Below are 21,135 nucleotides of genomic sequence, written 5' to 3' on the forward strand. Positions count from 1 at the left end.
ATAGACCCCACTTCTCGTTGACCCAAGATTTATTAGCACTTTCTTTTAGGCCATGGTCATCTCTCGATGATGTAAGATCACAACAGGCAAGAGAGGCCAGGATGTGCTTATAAAACCTGCATGCAAACTTTGTGTCCCACACTTCAATGGACACTGCTAATCATCAAGAAGAGCCACTGGAGGAGGCAGAGATCAGGACAGGAGGCAGGGGAAACACTTCGGGTATAAACCATGCCTGACATCCCCACTGCTGTGGGTCCCTGAGTGTGCAAGGGAATTTTAATGGAAGTGAGTGCAGAGCAAGGCTATGAGGATGATTGGAAGAGTGGCCACGTATCTCACCATGGAAATGCAAGGAGTGGAGCCTGTGGAGCGTAACAAACAAAGGCTGAGAGTGGGGCGGGGGTATGACTGCTATCTACACATTCATTAAGCTCACAGACATTGCTGGCACAAGAATAAATGGGTGTATGTTGGCCACAAATGCATTTAGGCTGGAGATTATAATGGTAGTTTCTAACCATCAGAGCCTTCTCGAAGGAGCAGCCTCCTTTAAGAAGGCTCTTCAGCTTCTGTAAGAGAAGCTGCTTTCCCATCTCCATGGGTCCAGCAATGGCCGGTCTTTGTGGAAGCATCACTTCTTCTCCAGGCAGCATGAGCTTTCCAACATGGTCTTCTGTAACAAAAAAGTCCATGGGCGTGACCTTGCTCCTGGGGCATCCAGGGGCCATTTGCCATTGATTTTATTGCAGGTAGATTTGAATCATAGGAAATGCGGGTTGGAAGAGACCTCAGGAGGTCATAGAATCATAGAAGTTGGGTCAAAGGGACCTTGTAGATCTTCAAGTCCAACCCCCTCCTGGGCAGGAGAAAAAACTGGGCTCAAATGATCCCAGCCAGGTAGGCATCAAGCCTCCTCTTAAAGACCCCCAGGGTAGGAGCCAGAACCACTTCCCTTGGAAGTTGGTTCCAGATCCTAGCCGCCCTGACTGTGAATTGGTCGCATCTAGTCCAAATGCCTGCTCAAAGCAGGACCATCCCTAACTAGATCATCCAGACCAAGGCTTTGTCTAGCCAGGTCTTAAAAACCTCCGAGGATGGAGAGTCCACCACCACTCTGGGTAACCTGTTCCAGTTCTTTACTACCCTTCTAATGAGAAAGTATTTCCTAATACCTCAACTTCCCTTGGACTCTTGACATTCTCTGCATCGCTGCAGACAAAGGTCTGGGGAAGAAAAATTTAAAGCCTAAAAAACGTTTGCTTTGGGCCAAATTCTGCAGTATAAGCCCCATTGCTTTCAGTGAGAACTGCCCCCTCACCCAGCCCCGGGGCCAACTGATCAGCCTGATTTAATTCCTGGCAACGTGTGTCCAGGTCACCTTGAGCATGGAAGCAGTTCAGAGCTGCTACCAAGGGCCACGCTCCATCTTGTTTGAAATACATATCAGAAGAGCACTGCTGTGCTGCAAGACGGCGCGCTTTGTTCCTGGAGTGGCCGCACATTGTGTGTTCAGCCTGCCCGGATAATGGTGCCACCTGCTCCATGCTGATAACCTGTGAGCATCAATCATGCACAGCCTTCGTTGCAGGGGCTTGCTTTGGGAGGGAGCAGTCCCTGCAACTCTGACTTGACCTATAATTGAGACATGCTCCATGGTGTGGGTTGCTCTAATACCCTCTGTGGGACTGTCTGAGCTTACATGGGTACAAATTCATCGGGACGCTGTTAAAATTGAGGCCCTTAGCAAGGTTTATTTTCTCTCCAGGGCACTATTAGCTCAGTATATTTCTAGGCTGCAAGCACTGCATTTTATCCCTTTTTACACTTGACTCTGGGCTGATGAACAAATGGGGCAATCCCAAACTACAGCCTCAGTTTAGCACGCTGAGGGCAAAGGATAAGCAAAACCCTCGAAAGAGCCCTTCTGCTTGCATTGTTCCAGGAAAGGACCTCCAGCCCCGAGTCACGGTCACTGTGATTTGGCCCTGCATAATATTCCCTTAATATTTGCTGCTAATTGCCAAGCCCAAAGCTCATTACAGCTGGCCTGCCATGCTCCGCTACACAGCGACGCTGTTGATTGGGATGATGTGCCACAAATTGTGTGGGAATGCAAGTAGGTGGAAGCTTTCTAATACCCCATAATAATCATAATGCACACTTCTTCTGCCACGCAGCCTTCCTTGGATCTTCTGCCCACGCATCAGCCTACTTGGTTCACAATCCTATGTGCACACTAGACAATTAGCAGTCGATAATGAAGAATGCCATGGGAACCAGCAGGAAAATAATAGCTTACTCCAAATATATAATGAAATGTAATTAGCACAGACAGTAAAACAGACAATTTATGGGTTTTTTGTAATTAAAAAGTACCAGTAAACACACTCCTATTGCAGAAATCTTGGAATCAATTGGAATTAAAGAACCAGTGTCTGGAACAGGATTTTATCCAAAATGTTAACCCTCAAAAGCCTGACTGCAATGGATTAAAATAAGATGCCTCATTGCAGATTCTCCACCTGGTGAAAATGCAGCGTGCGCACTAGGCACATGGAGACACTGTGCACAGCGCTGGGTGCTGGCTGCAGCCCAGGCTGGGGGTGGTGACTGGGCTGTGCCAGTGCTCCCGTTGAGACTCAAAATTGGAGGCTGCTGGCCAGAGCATCTTGCCCCTCTGCTCAGGGCTAGACAAATACCATATTTGGGGTCAGGAAGGAATTTTGCCTTATGGTCAAATTGGTATGGAGTGGGGTCAGGGGTTGCCTTCCTCTGTAGCAAGGGGCACAACCCCTCTACCTGGGATCCCTTGAGCATCTATTAACAACCTTATATAGAAGCAGGATGTTGCTACCGTGATCCCCCTGATTTACCTGTGGCAGGTTCAGGTGTGATGTCTTGTGTTGTGTCGAGGTGATGGCAGTCTTATGTAGAGTTTAGATTATGGTTGTATGGGATGGTTTGGACAGGGATGACCCTGCGTCAGGCAGTGGGTTGGACTAGGTGATCTCTGGAGGTCCCTTCCAGCTCTACGTCTCCATGATTTGATGCTTCTCAGATGGCTGGGAAATCTGCACCAGCCCAAGCATCTGGTCTGACTGCAATAAATGCTAGAGCTTCCTTTCACCTCTGTGAGGCTGGGGCTTCACCTCTGTATGGGGCAGTTATTTGCCCACTGTGTTCATTCCCAGAAGTGTATGCCCTGGCTGTCTAAACCATGCACACACAACCCCATGTGCAAAGAAGTGTGTGCCATGCTGGGCCTAATTCGTAGCCCCCATTGGCCAGTTACACGCAGAACACTATTGCTATGTGTGCACCCGCCCCTGTGCTAGATATGCCCATGGGATGTGACACACGCGCACTGGAGAAAACTGGGGGGGAAGGGCTCAGATAAATGGTCTAACCAAACAGATCTTGGTCTTTTCCTCTTACCCACCCACTCACATAGCCCCACTGCCACAGAATCCACCCTTGGCATGAGTTTAACCCCACAACACCCCTGTCAGGGAAGGAAGGACACTTCCTTGCCTTACAGGTGGGAAACTGAGGCACAGACAGATGACATGACTCACTTTGGTGACGTTAGGGTTACACAGGCTGTCTTCACTGAAACCGAGAACTGAATGCAGGTCCCAGACTCTTCCTTTTGACTTGTCCAGGGAGCTCCCTGCACACCTGTGGTGCTGTATCTCTAGTGGGGGCTGCACACTTTTGCGTCCATACCTTGTCATCCTTTGGGTAGACAGAGCAACCAAAATGCAGCTGCTCCCAGCTCCTCCTTTCCCAGAAAAACCTCCTCCAAATGTTTTGCACCACTTCCTTGTACTTGATTTCAGCCCAGGGCTGCAAGCTGGAGGAGTGACTCAGCTGAGGAGTGAGGGGCTGGAAATGTGGAAAGCGGTTGGGGCCAAATGCAGGTGCAGGGAATTATTCATCTGCAGGGCGAACCCAGCTCCCCCCTTCTTCCTCCACCCAGGATCAATTATTCCAATTATCTGCCAGGTGTGTTAATCTGAATGCCTCCGTCCCCCTTGCGCACAAGACCACGTTGAAATGCAAGCACGTGCCCCTCGCTTAGATGCACTTGGGCAAGAATCATGAGCATCAGGTGCAGACGACTGGGGTGGGGGCATGACATTAGGATGCCTCTTCTTCCCCTGCTTGAAAGCTTGACCACCCTTGAACCTGAGGAAGCCTCGTCTGACCTGAGCACCAGACTCTGCGGTGGCAGCCTCTTGTGCAGGGTCTCTGCCAATCCTGCCACCCATGTGCTCAGACTTGACCATGTCTGGTCACAGAGGCCTCCTTTCTTGGCCCCGTGTGCAGCCCAGGTGCGGAGGAGTCTTCACCCTAGGGTTCCTGCAGCCTTGAGACAGCAGTAGTGGATCCACATAGTTACTTCTCCCCAGTGCTCCCACCTGCCCACACTGAGTGCAAGCACATCTGTATACAAGCAGCGTTCTGTGGGTTTAGGACAGGGGTGGGCAAAATGCAGCCCACGGGCCGGATGCCACCCACCAAGCCATTTCATTAGAAAATTAATATTTATTTGCCCCCGGCTGCCTGTCATGCAGCCCTCGATGGCTTGCCAAAACTTAATAAGTGGCCCTCCACCCAAAATAATTGCGCGTCCCTGGTTTCGGATATGGAGGAGTAGTTGGTATCAGGGCAAGCTTTCCCAGAAGTCCCCCCCTCCAAGCTCCCTCTGGCTTTTCATGATTTCTGAGAGGAGGGGGTAAAGAGGCTTGACTGGCTTTGGCTTCCCTCATTTGTCGTTGGCATAACTGCAGCCATGTCCTATGGGCTGCTGTAATGCCCTTGACTATCCCCCACAGCTTGTGCTTGCCCCTGGCAGCAAACAAGCAAATATGGGCATCATCGTTTTCCTTGGGCACTGTGAAAACTTATGTTTCCCCTTTGTGAGAGCATCATGGCACTTGAACAGGGAGAGCATTTGGCTTCGAACTGCCCAACAACCTTTTGAGGCAGGAACAGAAATGACCATATTTTCTTGCAAAGCATGTGCATTTGTCCCCCCAAAAATCAGCTGCTGGAAATTAGATTGTGCGCTATAGGTGAGAATTACAGTAAGAGCTGTTTCTGCCAAAGCAAAAGTAAAATCTGCACCTGACTCGTAAGCTCTGGTCGCCAGCTGCTACCTTTCAGTTGGTACAATGAAAGCACATCTTTTTCTTTATTTTGCTGTTCAAAAACAAGTGCAGATTTTATCCTCAGGCATGTTGTATGAGAGGAACATGGTAGTATTCTGCCCATCCCACAAAGCAAGGCCTGGAGTCCAGCTCTGCCCAAGGGTTTTCTTGGAAGCTGACCCCACTTGCCAGCAGTGCTGGAAGGGACAGTGACTGGAGACGAGCTACAGAGGGTGTTTACTGCTCTGATCCTTCTGTCCAATCTGAGCGGGTTTAGCCAATGCAGTGTTTAGCAATGCTGTGGGCTACCTGGGTCTGCAAGGAAATACCCAAGAGTCCTGACAGATGACAAGTTGCAGCATGTTGCACTCAGAGCTGAGCATGCTCTTGGTCTTCATTAAAATGGTCTCCACCTGCAAGTGCCGGACATTGCACCTCCATGGTGAAATCACATGAGTTGAACCTCTTGAACAGAGGTTAAATCCTTCCAAACATCTAAGGGATAAACTTAAGTTTATACTCCAGTGGACTTGCGGGGGGGTGGGATTGCCAAGAGTGCGTGTAGGGTTGGATTACAGGTTACATGGCCGTCGATCTCCCTCCTGAGCTGCATGAAGAGAGGGGAGCGAGAGGACTCTTGTTTATTGTATACCTCTGTATACTCCAGGTTGGACTATGCATTTGCTCCAGTATGCAGGTGGTCACAGCAGCCACTGGAGAGCTGCTGCCACAGCTGAAGGTTCCTGGTACTTCTACACAAGGGCACTTCTGCTATACTCTTTCCCTGGCTGTGCCCCAGGGTGTAAGGGGAAGGTCAGAGCTGGTACCCTGCCTCTAAGGCTTTCACAGAAACCTTTAAGGTGCTGATTCTCAGCCATGGATCCTTTCAGGAGTGCTGTGAGGCACCATGCAACGTTAGCACTGTTAGGTGTGCAAACATGATTTACAAGATAAACCCAGACAAGTGTGGACATGCAGTATGTGGCACCACAGACCCATCTGCAGCACCACATACTGCACATGCAGGTGTTTCCCGCACTGCTGCTTTGTGGCATGGGAAGTTTTCTTGACCCCAGGAAATCCCGGGGTCAAAAAAACCCTCGCCAAAAAAAAGTGAGGCGGCCACACGTGCCACCCAAAGCTGGTACCTGGCCAGCTAGAGACACACTCCCGCTCCATGCTGCAGGAGAGCTGTGGCTGCAGCTCCCCGAAGCCCCCACAACTCCAAGTAAGGCTGCTGGGGCCAGCACAGTTGCCAGCACCCAGCATCCTCCACTCTACCTGGGGTAACCTGCCGAGTGCCAAAGCACATGTGGAACGGGTGTTCCTTGGAGACAAGTAGCAGTGGGCCAAGGTGTGCCACTGCTGCTTGTCCCCAGGGAAACGCATGTTCCCACTTGTGGGGATGCGTCCAGAGAGTTCAAGTAGGAATCCATAGTGTTAAAACCGTGCTGCCTTGCTGTGTGCAGTCTGAGTTTTTTGCAACAGAAGGATTGGTCTAGTATTTTTCTGTAGTCAAAAAAAATCAAGTGAAATCCAAGAACTGGAACTTTCCAAGTGGTGTCCTGAGTCTAAGGAGGGGTGCCTGGAGTCTAACCCCACCTGAGTCTATCGAGGGGTGCCTAGAGTCTTACTTGGTTGAGAACCACTGCACTAGGGTTATTTCTGAGTACCCTGGCACAGAACTGCCCTTCTGGGTCAGACCACAGGTCCTTCTAGCCCACTGGGCTTCATCCCCTCTTCCACCTCCTCAAGAACTTCTTGTTGAGGTTCTGGTTGCACTTTCCTCTGCAGCTTTTAATTTTGCACACTCCCTCCATAGCCCCATAAAATCCTGGGACCTTCTGGTCAGTCTCCTTCTGGCCCTGGCTAAGTTCCCCATCTACCAGAGCAAGAAGGAGATGCTGGCTGGAGGGGACCCAGGCTATTACAGGGCTGTCTTCCTTTCTGTTGTCTGTGCACGTCTCCAAGCTGCATTTCACTGGACGGCATCCTGTGGCTGCACAGGCATCTCAGGGGCAGTGGGAACTACCTGCAGGTCTCTGCTGGGTGTCCTCCCAGGCCCTCCTCTACCCCGCACTTCCCTTCCTGTTATGTCTCTTGCTGTCCCAAGCAGGAGCATAACTAGGGGGTGCTGAGAGGTGCTGGAATCACCCCCAACTCCCACAGAGTCCATGCCCTGGCAGCAGAGGCAGCCCCATGACTTAGTTATGTGGGGAACTCCAAAACAGGCCCCAGCTGCTGCTTTAAGAGCAACAGCCAGGACGGGTGGAGTGAGCGGTGGCGGCAGGAACTCAGCAGAGGACCGTTTAGGAGATCCTGGCATGGGTAAGACTGCTGCCCCCCATCTCCTGCTCTGGAACTGTGCCCCCGCCACCCCCAGAGCCATGCCTCTGCCTTCCCTCTTGGAAGCATGTCCATCCCCCCGTTCCCTCATAGACTTCATAGACATTAGGTCTGGAAGGGACCTCAGAAGATTATCGAGTCCAGCCCCCTGCCCAAAGGGCAGGAAGTCAGCTGGGGTCATAGGATCCCAGCAAGATAAGCATCCAATTTACTCTTGAAGGTGTTCAATGTAGGTGCTTGAATCACCTCCGCTGGCAGACTGTTCCAGACCTTGGGGGCTCGGACAGTAAAGAAATTCTTCCTTATGTCCAGCCTGAAACGGTCTTGCAGGAGTTTGTGACCGTTCGACCTCGTCATCCCTTGGGGTGCTCTGGTGAACAAACATTCCCCCAGATCCTGGTGGTCACCCCTGATAAACTTATAGGTGGCCATCAGATCACCCCTGAGCCTGCTTCCAGTCTTCAGGCACTACACCAGAGTGCCAGGAGCTCTCGAAGACCCGTGCCAGGGGCTGGGCTATGATGCTCGCCAGCTCCTTGAGTACCCTGGGGTGCAGGTTGTCAGGGCCAGCTGACTTGAAGGTCTCCTGCACAAGATGTTCCTTCACGAGGTCAGCATTAATGGAGGGCAGGGGATCTCCCTCACCCAGACCTCCCTGTCTTGTAGTGGGCATGGGCGTCCCACGGGAGTGATGAAAGACCGACGCAAAGTATCCATTTAATAGGTTGGCTTTTTCCTGGGCGTCAGTTGTCAGTTGCCCCATCTGGTTCTGCAGGGGTCCAATGTTGCCCTTGCTTTTCCTTTGGCTCCCCACGTATCTGAAAAAGGACATTTTATTGTCCTTGGTGCTCAAAGTTAGTTGGAGTTCAGTTGCAGCCTTGGCTTTCTTGGTTTGCTCCCTGCTGGACCGGACCAGTGCAGAATAATCCTCCTTGGAGGTGAATCCCGTCCTCCATCCTTTATAGGCCTTTCTTTTTCACCTCAGGAGGTCTGCTAGGTCCCTGGAGAGCCAGGGGAGCTGCTGTGCCCTCTTGCTGCCTTTCCTCCGAGATGGAATAGACTTAGCTTGTGCCTTGAGGATTGCTCCCTCAATGCACATGTACCTTCCCACCACCCTTGCTCCCCTGTGGGTGCCAGCTCTGCCTGCTATGCCTTTGCTCACAAGAAAACCACTGTTGCATGCGTAGTGGTCTCCCTCTAGCTATTGTGGGGAATTTGTGGTTCCTTATGGGCCTAGACCCACTGTCATTGTGCAAGAAATAGGCCTGTCTCACAGGGTGACACTGGGCAGATGCTAAAGGGATGGATATTTATGCAGGGTCTATCCAGATTGAGCTGTCCCTTGCCCTTCTCCTCTATTGCCCAGCATTTATAGGTCTAGGGAGCCCTCATTTGGATGCAGCAAGCCTCCCATTGCATTTACTACCTGCCGATGGACTATTCCTGCATGCATTTCTTGGAACCTGGTTAAATTGTCAGCCTCTACATCTTGGCGGCAGCGAGTTCCACAAGTGATTGACACACTGGGAAAGTGAATGGCATTCGTTCTCAGCCTGCTTCCTGATGATGTCCTTGTGCGTCCCCTGGTTCTAGTATGGTGAGGGGTACTGAATCGCAAATCCCAGCTGACTTTCTCATGGCATTCATAGACCTCTAGCATATCCCCCCTCAGTCGTCTTTTCTCTGAGCTGAAAAGTCCTAGCCTATGTAGCAGGGAGATCTACTCTCTCTTTGCTGCTGGAGTGGCACAAGGGGGCTGTAGAGTGGCGTCAAACTGCTGTGGGATGTGTCATGGTCCTGGGCAGAAGAGGGCAAGCCAAGCAAGGGCATTTACCCTGGTGTCACTTGGGTGTAGCACTTGTGAAAGAACCAGCTTTACCTCTGCATTCCCCCACTTTTCTGGGTTATATTCTAGACCTGAAGGATTTTTTTCCCCCCAGAGCAATGTATTTTATAGAGGGGTTATGATGTTTTGTTTCTCATTAGCCACTTCAACCTGTGTGAGCTATGTTTAACCCGCTGTGCTGTGGTGCCAGCAATTCCTGTCAATGCAGGGACAGACGACCTTTTAGCCCAGCTGCTTTCTGAATCAAATCTTGGAAATATCAAGTTGGACCCATGACATGCAGCCCTGGCTCTGCTTATTACTGCCTGTCTCTTCTGGGAGCGGTAGCTTTGGAGTCAACAGGCGAGGTCACGTGCATCTCTGACATGCTGGCAATGTCAGACTTTTCTGGGTCTTTGACACGAACTGCGCTTCTGAACTTCACCTCCATCTGACATCTAATTTAGTAATTACTGGAATAAGAAGCCAAATGATTTGGCAGATGGTGCTTATGTTTTGGGGGTTTTTTTGACACACGTGCTCTTACCACCCCTGCCAGATAATCTGTGCAAGGTTTGTCCCTTACTTTGGCACTGGGAGGCTCTGGAATGATTTTAAAAGCTTTTCCCCCACTGGCGTTCGTGCAGCTCCTTCAGACACAAAGGAACCGTGGCAGGTGGAAGACAGCATTTCTCTGCAGTTCAGCACAAAGGTGTTGACTTCAAGATCCTTGGCTAGCGTAAATCCGTTGTCGCTCTTCGCTGAGGACCAGGCTGGCCTTAGGGAAAATGATCCCCTGGAAAATGGTCCTCTTACCACCCCACCCCCCTGACGTCACCGGCACTGTGTGTCTGGGGTGTGTGGGGTGGGGTGGAGGGTAGGGGGATATGGGGTAGGGGTGTGTATGAGGGGCACACGTGCCCCAGCAGCTGCGGGTGGTAGGGGACCCTATGGCCTATCACAGGGCAGCACGTGTTCGCTCACCTGAGATGCTGGCCTGGCAGCAGGGGCTTGGTGGGGGCCAGCAGGAAAGGCTGGCTGGTGGGCATACAGGAAGCCCAGCCCCAGCAGCAGTGCACCACCACCCAGTGCCACCTGGCCATCCATGCCCTTGACTGTGGTGGCGGTAGCCAAGGGGGGCTGCAGCTCGGCCTCCAGCCCCAGCAGGTCGGTGATGGTTAAGCCCTTGGTGTGCAAGCTGGAGCTACCCAACCGTGCTGCCTTCTTGCTGGGCAGCACTGCCTTGCCCTTGGCCTGGCCCTCCTCCTGGCCCATCATGCTGCCTGGCAGTGCCTGCTGCCACCACCGCCACCCAGGGGCTTTTATCCTGCTGCACCAGCTGGCCACCCAGTCCCAAACAACTCCAGGCACAGCCAGAGAGTGTGGGCCCTGCTGCCCAGCCCCTGGGATTATTTTCCACCAAAGTCCTCATACAGCTCCCATCTGGCACAAGTAGCAGGCAGGAAACAAGTGCGCGTGCATGCATGCGTGCGTGCAGCCCCCCTGAGCATGCCACCCGCCCGTAAGGCCAGTTCTGCTGAGCTTCAAACCTAAAATAAAGTGGGAGCTGCCCTGAGTTGTGCCAGCCAGGGTCTCAGGCCCTGTGAATGAGTGGTAATTCCACCACGGGAATTTACTTCTTATATAAGGGGCGAATGGGCATTTTTACCTTGATCTATAAAATTGTCATTTGCCTAGTAATGGCAGTGGTGCTCCCTGGTGTGAGAGCTGTTGTTCATCTGTGCCTGTATCTCTCCCGAGGAGAGATAAGAAAAAAAGTGCCTGCCTGGTGCCTTCAGTTCCCCTCCCTCTGCTTTATCCCCTCACCCCCAAGAGAAGTGCTGTCTTTCCTTCAGCATCCTCTCTGCCTGAGGAAGGCAAAGGTCCACCCAAGCCTGGATGCGCTAGGAAAGTGAAAAGGCCAATTTCTATCACCATTGGCACTCAAGGGCACAGGCAACTGGTAGGGGGTGCACGGGGGTACACGTGCCCCCCCAACGGCTGACACTGATGCTGTTGGTAGGGCTGGTGCCCTGCCTGCCATGGGTGCCGCTGTCGGCAGCTTCTGCGGGTGCCCCCTTAGATTCAGGAGGCACCAGTCACTCATGCTCAAGGGAATGGTGCATTTAGTACCATGTCCACCCACCGATGGCACCCTAGTCCATATGACCAGGCACCCCATTTATAACCTGGTTGATTGGGAGGTGACCTTTGGCACGAGTGCAGAGGAAAGCTTAAGCCCATGCTGCGGCATCAGTAGAGGGATGTTATAACTGCTCTGCTGCTGGGCCTGCCTTATGTGAGGTTACCCTAAAGTCATAGCCACATGCAGAGAGAGAGCATTTCACACAGCTGCTTTATGACCAGCTGGTACCTGGATTGCACCAACTGAATCAGGGATCATCCTATTAGAGTCACACTGGATTTAGGGTTGACCCAAAGCCTCTGGAAGTCACTAGAAATCTTTCTGTTGGTGCCAGGGGTCGGACTCAGGTCAGACTGATCTACTGAGGTCCCTTCCAACCCCCCAAAATCTATGAAGTCTACGAAAGTCCAGAAGAAAGACCAGAATATCATTCAGTGGGCAGCTTATACAGTTGGTAGATGGGAGTGGATGTGCCAATGGCCTCCACTTCTGCCTGGCTGCTTTCTGCTGGATTTGGCTTCCTACACATTTTGAGAGCTGGTGCCTTGCTGAGCCTGTGTGGGGGGATAAATCAGCTATGTCTATAGGGCAAGTATTTCCAGTTGCAACAGTTTTATTTCTGTGTTTTGCTTCTAGTTACACCGGAGGCCATTGGCTTCTTGTCTGCAGTTGGTGTCTTCATTGTCCTCCTCGCAGTCCTTTTCCTCTTCATCAACAAGAAGTTATGTTTCGAGAAGATAGGGGGGCTCCCCTGTTTGGAGCAACGAGGGAGGCGAAAGCACTACAAGGAGAGGTCTAGGGTTCACGAGAGCCTTGGTAAGCATCAGCACTGTCGCTCCTTTGATGCACAGAAATCTACTGAGACTGTGATTATTAAGGGAGCAGAGCCACTTTATTGTGTCTCTGGTTATGTGTGGGGAAAATAGCAGGGGCTTCAGGTGCTGTGTGGTCATCTTCATGCAGCTGTTATATCAATATGATTGCTACAGAAGAGCCATTATCTCTCTCTGTCTAGAGCCATAGGGGCCAACCTTTTTTGGCAGGCATGCCACAAATTAGCCCCACACTCCACCCTGAGTGCCACTCTGATCCTCTTACCCTGTCAAATCTACTGCTCTGCTTTCTGCTCCCTACCCCATGCCCCCTGGTCAATCTGCTGTTCTAGTCTCCGCTTCCTGCCCTGTGCTCCCTGCCTGCTCTGCTGTTCCGCTTTCTGCTCCCTGCCCTATCTGCCTCTGAGCTGCCTTTCTCTTTCCCGATCTGCCACGTACCACACACAGAGGCTGCCTGGCCACTCGTGGCACCTGGGGCGCATGTTGGCTACCCATGGTCTAGAGCACTGCTCTCAGGAGAGAGAAGACATGGTTTTTGTTGCCTCTGTGTCTTGTGGGATTGAAGAGAACTGAAAAATCTGGGCAGCGCTGAGTAACGCACAGGCTGTTGGGTGCACTTGCACTGGTTTCCCTGCCTTAACCATTGCACAATCTTCCACACGCTGGTCCCATTACAGAAGCACTGGCAGTGGACCTGCTCATTCAGCTGCATTAACCATTGGCAAGGGCTCACCAGGGTTTTGCATGCATTGCGGTTTGTCCAGGATCGTGAGCAAGTTAGGCTGGAATTTGAAGACACCCCTAAACATCTCCCATGTGTAGAACCAAGTTTTCATCAGTAGCAATCAGCTCCCGTTTAAGCCTCTGACCCCTCGCCCACTTTGGGAGAGGTGAGTAAAGGTCCCCTGGGGTAACTTCTTTGCTAGCGGTGGGAGAGGCAGACTTCTTGCCGCCTCCCTGTCACATTACAGAAAGCACAGCAAAGATGTAAATGTTTTTAAGAGACGTTAGCACACCAGAGCTATACTTAGAGATGCTACTGTCAAGGTTGCTAGGCTAAAGCTTGGCCTGCTTGCCTTTTTTTTTTTCCCTCCAACTTGATTGCAAAGTTGGTTGCATTTTGTAAGCGTTTAGGGTTTTATCTGCCAAAACAATTGCTTTGCTGATCTTTCTATTAAAAATAAACACAGTGCTAGAGGCACCACAGCTTCCAGTCGAACCATGGGAAGGCCCGATCCTGCCAGTGCTTGCACCCAAACCTGCTGCTGTTTCACTGTGGAGTCGTGAGAACCTCATTGACTTTAGCAAGGCTATTGCGAGGGCCCAGAGCTACTTATATTGCAAGATCGGGACCTTGCTGACATGAAGGCCTGGGTCCTGTGTCAATGCATGCATAAGTCATGAGGTCTGTGGGTGCCCTCTGCCCAGTAAATCTTAGCAAAAACAAATGTAAGACTATCTCAGGTGAAAAAACATAACTTTTTGCTGTGAGTTTTCCTTTCTTTTTGGAGATCATAACCTTGGCATTACTTAAGCATAGATTTTCTTTTTTTTTAACTGAATTTCTCTTCCCAATATCGTTTTTAAATCTCATGAATTTTTTTCCCCAGGAAGTTGTACGAGAGTCTGCCCTTTTTTTTATTTTAAATGACACATCTCCAGAAATATGTGGGTGTTGACGCTCTTTGGAGCTGTCACAGACAATCATGCAAACATATCTTTAAAATGTGTGGCCTTTTAAAATGTGAATTATTAATAAACAGGGTGGATTTTTCCCCCCCTCCCAAATTTTGAAGGAAAAAAAATGTTTCCAAGCCGGCGCACTCAGTGGCAATTTACTTTGGAGTAAATCTTACATGACGGAGTAATAAACCCTTGAAAACATGGGTTTATAATGGAAACACTAATTCAACTTTACTCACAGCTGTGGCGTACAAGCAAAATACCAAAGGCATTAATGAGGTGCTAAATCTGATACCATAGAGGAATACAGTATAATCATTAATTAAAAAGGAAGGCTGGCATTGGAGACTCTTTGTCCTCCTTCCCAACTAAAAGGAGCATGAAGAATTGAAGTTAGAGATACTTAGCTTCAGACTACTCTGTGTTTTAGATCAGTGGTGCTCAGCCTTTACAGCCAGTGGAGCTGTCTGCGAGCCAGATCTGGCTGGTGGTCCCGATCTGGCACAGGATAGTCATGGCAGGATCCCACCTGTACTCTTGCAGAGTGGGGCATGGGGCATCCTGGCCCCACAGGGGAGTTGGGGGCAGAGCTAGGGGCTGTGGCGCAGACCCATGGGGTAAAGGGACATGGCCCAGCCTCAACCCTCAGGGGGAAGGGCGCTTGACTCAGCCCTGCAGGGGTGGAGAAGGGGGCTTGAACTGGCCCCACAGGGAAAAGAGAACATGGCTCGGCCCCATCCAGCCCAAGGGAAGGAGCATGGCCCAGCCTCATCCAGCTGTGGGGTTGAGGGTGTGACTTGGTCCCAACCTCCTGTGCAGGGCTTGGGGTTTGGGCATTTGGCAGCAGAGGAGCCATAGCCATATTGGCTCTCCTGCAGCCAAATTTCCCAATCTGTGGGGAGCACTACGGGCCAGATACCAACAGGATGGAAGTTGAGCACCCCTGCTTTAGGCTGATTTTGATAGAAGATTAGGGTAGTTTTAAAACTGCTAGCCACATGGCAAGCTTATATACACCCAGAGTCAGGCCACAGGACTGGGGTGGCCTTGGGGCCTTCTTTTAGTGACTCATCCTACTTGGTTGGCTACTTGGTCATAGAACTAAGCAACTCTCCAAATAATCATGTTAATGAATGGCAGACAAGGTTCTTTGGATAAATCTGATATCTTTTATTAGGCCAACTCAAATAGTTGGAACAAATTTTTCATTACAAGCTTTCAGGCAAAGAATTTTTTTGCAACTATTTGAGTTGGTCTACTAAAAGATATCAGCTTCACCCAAAGATCCTTGTCTACCTATGTCCTTAGACCAACATGGCTACAACCTACACCCCTATTAACAAATGGGAAATTATGGCAGGGAATTTGATTTTTATTTTCCTGTGGTAAGTGTACGTGTGTGTGTCTGTGTGTAATATGTGTATATGTGTATAAATTATTCAGTGTTTCTGCTTTTCAGCTGTCTGCTTCATGCTTTCTTGATGCTAAACTCTGTTTCTTATTAAAGGGCTAGATTCAATAAAACTCTGCTGCTTGCTCAGATGCAAGCTGTTTTGTGGGGTCATCTTCCACTTCTTTTTGCACAAAGTAGATGATGGATGCCTAGGGAGAAATCTTTTTGCCTCCTCCCGGCACGCTGGAGTTGGAACCGTAGAAGCGCATTTCCTATCTGCTATGGTAATCAGTGTTATAACTGACCAGATCCAAAGGCAAGCACGAGGGCCTCAGGTTTCAGTCTGTTAGACTGCTGTGTATCTAGAACCACTCTCCCATCTGCAGTGACTCAACTCTGAGCTTATATTAGCACCAAGAAGTTTAGGCCCATGCTCAAAAGGTTGAATATCTGCCTGATATGACTGGCTGAATATGATGCCCAAGACAGTCCCGTATTCCTGCTCGATTTGCTGTTGAATATCAATATCAAACAGTTAGGAGAAGGTTGAAAAGAAAAAAGAAGTTCTGCCTGGTTTTTTGCCCCTTGCAGAGACTTCCGTCAACCTTCATATACATTTGGGCTTCTGGTATTAGCAACTTTAGCAAAGTTTTTCCAGAGTCTGGCCTTCAAACAGCAAAAGGAGTTGAGTGAAATACATTCACCATGGTGATCCTGAGGCACATCTGGTCGTCCGTATTTCTGATTTGATTGTAATAGCAGGACCTGCGGCTTTAGGGAAGGAACAATATGATTGAATATGATTGAAGAATCTCAGTGAACAGGAAGAATTAATTGAAAGCCCTTCAGGAAGTCCCAGGACAATGACTCAATTACTGGCAGATCACGAGCATTATTTCTAGCACTCAGGGCTTTTGTGACTGGTGCTCATGACTCCTCTATTGACCTTAATGATGAGCCTGCGCTGGGGACACAGTTGCTGTTGGAGGTCCCTGCTTGCCTGTCATTTAGCTGTGTACACTTTCAAGGATGCCTCTTCATTGCAGCCCCAACTGTGACTGGAGCTCTAAATCAGCCAGCTCGAGGCCTGCTAGCAGCGTAGCCTCACTAGCATGGAAGTCAGCCTAGACTGGAAAACCCACCTGAGAAGCTGCGTGAATGAGCTGGACAGTTTACCTGTTCTGAGGTCTGGGCTAGGTCTCCTCCACAGTTGACAGCCACTGCTCTAGGAAGCGTGCGTGTGTGTGCAGGTGTGCATGCCTGAGAGAGACTATTGACACTCCGGGTGCTTGTACACATGTGGGGAGGCTGCTCCCATGTGCTGTAATTGCAGCGTGTCAGAGCAGACTCGATTAATCAAATCTGTGGGGAGGTGCTAATTAGCACGCTCCAACCAGCCTCCACATCTCGTGCATCAGCGTCCCTGCGCTTCAGTTAGTTAAAGCGTCCCTGCTGCCATTTTGAAGCGTGGGGATGCTGATACACAAGACGCTGCAGGCGCTTTAGTTAGACCGGCTCTTGGAGCCACTCTAATTAAAGTGCCTACCCCCGGAGCACATGGAAAAATGCACTTTGATCTTTTCACAGTGCAGGCAGGGCTATGAGCACAGGCCTGGCCCTAGACCAGTGGCCCACTCAGGTCTGGACTGGTTCCACGTGCGCTCTGTTTGGAGAGGCTCATGTGCAAGATGAGGTTTCCCCATGTGGCAGTAAAAGCTTGCAGCCTGAACATTGGGCTTTGTTGGGCCGCACACTTGAACTGCAAAGCTGGCAAACCACATAAGCTTGTTTGCAGAAACACGTAACGAAGAGAGAGCAAACTCTTGTGTACAGAGCCGCTGCTAACCACCCGCTGCAGTGCCATGACTCATAACAGAAAACAATCCTCTTTGCTTTATATCTGCAGCTAACACTTCATATCTTCATCTACTGCAACCTGAAGGCCTGGGCAGAAAATCATGGTCTCCTAATAATTAACAAAGGAAAACACACAAGAATGCACCTTTTCCATGAGCATCTATCATGTCACCAGCCCCAAGCGTTCCAAAATCCATGTGTTATATCTGTAAAAAACCATTGGATTAGTTTAGAAATCATGAGATGAAAAACAAAACCCCGGGGTTATCTTTATTTATCTTCTAGGGGTTTTTTTAGTCTTACAGTGACTTTACTTAATGACCTTAAGCTTTGAGCTGTAACAGTATGAGCCTGGCTTAAAAAAACCAATAAAGCCAAGGTACTTCTAAACACTTGACTCCTGGATCTGGTAGACAAAGCCTTGCCTGGGCTGATCTAGTTGGGGCTGGTTCTGCTTAGAGCAGGGGGTGGACTAGATGTGACCTCCTGAGCTCCCTTCCAACCCTCATTTTCTAGGATTGTATGATTTGGGGCTTAAAGGAAAACACCAAGTATCAAAACACTTGTGATAAAAACATGAGTGTTGGCATGTACATATCTCATTGTCTTTTTTCATGCCTCTTGGGTGGACCTGGAATCAAAGGAGACACTATCCACCCCTCTTCAAGTCTGCAGTGAGGCAGAACAAAGGTGGGAGGGAGGTGAGTGTAACTGGAATCAGGTTTGTGCTTGCTGTGTAGTTTTCTTACCCCAAATGCATGTAAAGAGTTTGAACCTGTAACTAATACATGCTGCCTTAGTCACCATAAGGAGCAAGGAGATGGAGGAAGAGGAAGGAGAAGGGGTTCTGGATGTGTAGGTCAGCCCGTGTGTGTGTGAAAGGGAGTGTCAGGAGCCTGGACATAGGACACATTTACACCTGTGTAGTCAGCCTTTACATTAGTGTAAAGAAGGAGCAGATAGGTGATGTGTGAGTGACTCCAAAACAGGGCTGCCCATCCACTGTAGAATTGCCCTGGGAAAAATCAGGGTTAAAACCACACTGGTATGAATTATTCTAGGTCTCGTGTGTCTGCCACTTATCCTGAAGCAGCTGATTGCTCAGGGCTGTTACCTGCTTCTCCAACACCTAGTAGTGGTGAGGGGCTTTGGTGGCATTTATTCCTACAGCTCTCTTGGGATGGCTGCACATCTCCCCGTGTAACTTCTTCTGGTGTTCAATATGTAGATGCAGCATCAAGCCCTAAAAGTCCTCTGTGCAATGGTTCCCAAACTATGGTCCATAGAGCACTTGCTGGTGTCCACAGAGAGCAGAGATCACGTATTTCTGCAAATAAAAACAGCAGACAGTTGGATTGCTCTTTATTTTTTTTAAAACAATAGTAAACCTGTTTCGCATTAAGGAGATGACAATTCATCCCTCGTGTTACTTTTCTGGTAAGCAATTGCTATAATTGCGTCAGTTCTGTTATGCGACTCCAGGCAGGATGTCTAAGAGGTGGGGACTCATGGGTTAATTGTTGTATGCACACAAACTGTTGTGTATAGCATGCAAACAGATTGAGAACCCTTTTTGTGTGCGTGGCCCTTGCATTTGTGTAAATAACAGCTCTTCCTACATCCGTGATTGTTCCTGCTGGTGCTGCTGTCCTGTTACTGGTCAGAGATGAGCTGCCCTGGTTTTTTGTGCTTATTTGACCAATGGCTTGTTGAACTAAGTCTTGATTCTGGCCTTGTCCCAGTTTTGCACTGATGTGCATGTTAACTTACTGGAGTGGGTCCTGATTTACAGTGAGGTCAGGTCAGGATCCAGCCTTTCATTTTATCACAAGCCACAGAGGAGTCCAAAATAATGTTTCCTTGCTCTGCCGGCAACCATAAAACATACATGAGACTATCCTGGCTTTTTTTGTTCTGGCAGCACCTGCAGTCCCATGGTTGTAGGCATTGTACAGCCATCAAACCAAAAAAAACCCACACCAAAGCATAAGCCAAGTTCCCTGCCCCAAAGAGCTCATGGTTTAGGTCAGTGGTCTCCAAAGTGGTGTGTGCGCACCCTACGGGGTGTACAAGACGATCCATTGGGGTGCGGGAAGAAAATACTAGAATTTCTATTTCTATTTATATAAATATACTTATATCAGGGGTGCGTGCTCAAAACATTTTTACTGATGGGGTGTGCGATCAAAAAAGTTTGGAGACCACTGGTTTAGGTAAATAAGTAGTAATGTGCTCACATATAGAATAAGGAGCCTGCATCCTGCAGAGCAGAGTAGACTTTTTGGAGACATTCAACCAGAGCATTGCTGGAGAGGTCATTCTCCCAGCCCATCACTGTGGCCACCTCACTCCTCTCTTTGAATCCCTCCACTGCCTTCTTATTCTTTATTGTATCAAACACAAGCAGCTTGTCTTCACTTTCAGGGCACTTTGATGTATCCTTCCCTTCCCTTCCCTACTGTCTCTCAGGCAATATCGTAGGATCATAGGGAAGTAGGGCTGGAAGGGACCTCATAAAGTCACATCTAGTCTAGCCCCTTGCTTAAGGCAGGATCATCCGTGACTAAAACATCCCAGCAAAGTGTCTGTCCAACCTGCTCTTGAAAACCTCCAAGGATGGAGATCCCACAACTGCTCTAGGTAACCTGTTTCAATACCTGACCACCCTCAAGATGTCAGCTCCCACCTCTGATCAGCATATTATGCCAGATCCCATTGTCCACTGTTAAATATACAAGCTAGCATATCCTTGCTTTCTTCCATGTTGTCCCGTATGCTTGGGGAGAGCCCCCTGTGAATTCTGACATACCAAGCCCACCGTCTGCCAGAGACTCACCGTGTCCTTATATTCTCCCATCTGTCTGTCCTACCTGTCATCTCTTGTTCTGTATTTTGATTATCAGCTCTTAGGATCGGCCATCTGGGTTTGTACAGCACCTACCACAACGGGTTCCCGGCTCTCAACAAGGGCTTTTGCAGGCTATAGTAATTGAAATAATTAATAAATCCTCTGCTGCGGTTTAGCGACAAGGCAGCAGATGTGGGGGTGTTGTTTTTTGATTTAGGAATTCCAGAAGCATTTTGTCTTATTTTCCTCCAGTTTCTTTACCTTGTTGACAACTCTGGATTCTTGAAACACCGCCTAAACAGTTATAAACAATTAACGTCAGATTTGCACAATAGATTTTGCTATTGCCCTCCTTTGTTTCCAGTGATAGCTGTGGGGAAAAATAATTAATAGGTGCCATTCTTTTCCAAAAAGAGAACGCAGAATAAAGGGACAGAAAGGAAGGCGAAGGAAACGCCAAGAAGCTAAATAACAACACACACACACAACCCCTCCAAAACAAAACAAAACAAAACAAAAAACCAAGAACAAAAAACCCCAAATGCAAAAAAGCCATTTTTGGTCAAGATATCAGGAAATCATCTTTTTTACAACAAAGATTGGCAGAGCACCAAATACAGCTAGCTGCATAGGAAGCCATAAAAACAGAAGGCAACAGTAAGAAACGGGAGGATTCAGTACTTGTGCTCCAGCACCTTCGCAGAGGGCATCACTGTCTGCCACTGACAGTGCCCTCATTTCCCTGCAAGTCAGGCTGTTTCTGATGTTTCAGGTAGTACGAAGTAGCTGTACAAGAGGGTTGTGCAGAAAGTTTTCAAGGGCAGATTAGACAAATACTTGTCTAGGATGGGTCAGATGGGGCTGATCCAATGGAGGCTTGGACTAGAAGTGATTTCCTGAGGTCCCCTCCAACCCTACTTTTCCATGATAGAGACTGAACTCGATGATCTTCTGAGGTCCCTTCCAGCCCTAATGAAATCTGTGAAATCTGTGAAATGATTCTTTGATTATACATCACCCATTACTGCAGTACCATGTGCCAGGAGAA

The 21,135-nt window shown here is 49.3% G+C and overlaps 1 protein-coding gene across 3 annotated transcripts in view; it reads left to right on the top strand.

Annotated features, from left to right (window-relative positions):
* Positions 1 to 21,135, top strand: part of SYT16 (synaptotagmin 16) — a 158,235-nt gene that overhangs the window by 58,812 nt on the left and 78,288 nt on the right. For all 3 annotated transcript variants that reach the window (XM_090034324.1, XM_090034323.1, XM_090034322.1), the window contains one exon: positions 12,110 to 12,289. In XM_090034324.1, coding sequence (XP_089890450.1) covers positions 12,110 to 12,289 — 180 coding nt within the window. The remainder of the gene's footprint in view (positions 1 to 12,109; positions 12,290 to 21,135) is intronic.

The sequence above is a fragment of the Crocodylus siamensis genome, chromosome 2, assembly GCF_052110815.1.
Source record: "Crocodylus siamensis isolate JL-2025a chromosome 2, ASM5211081v1, whole genome shotgun sequence".
Taxonomy (NCBI): Eukaryota; Metazoa; Chordata; order Crocodylia; family Crocodylidae; genus Crocodylus; species Crocodylus siamensis.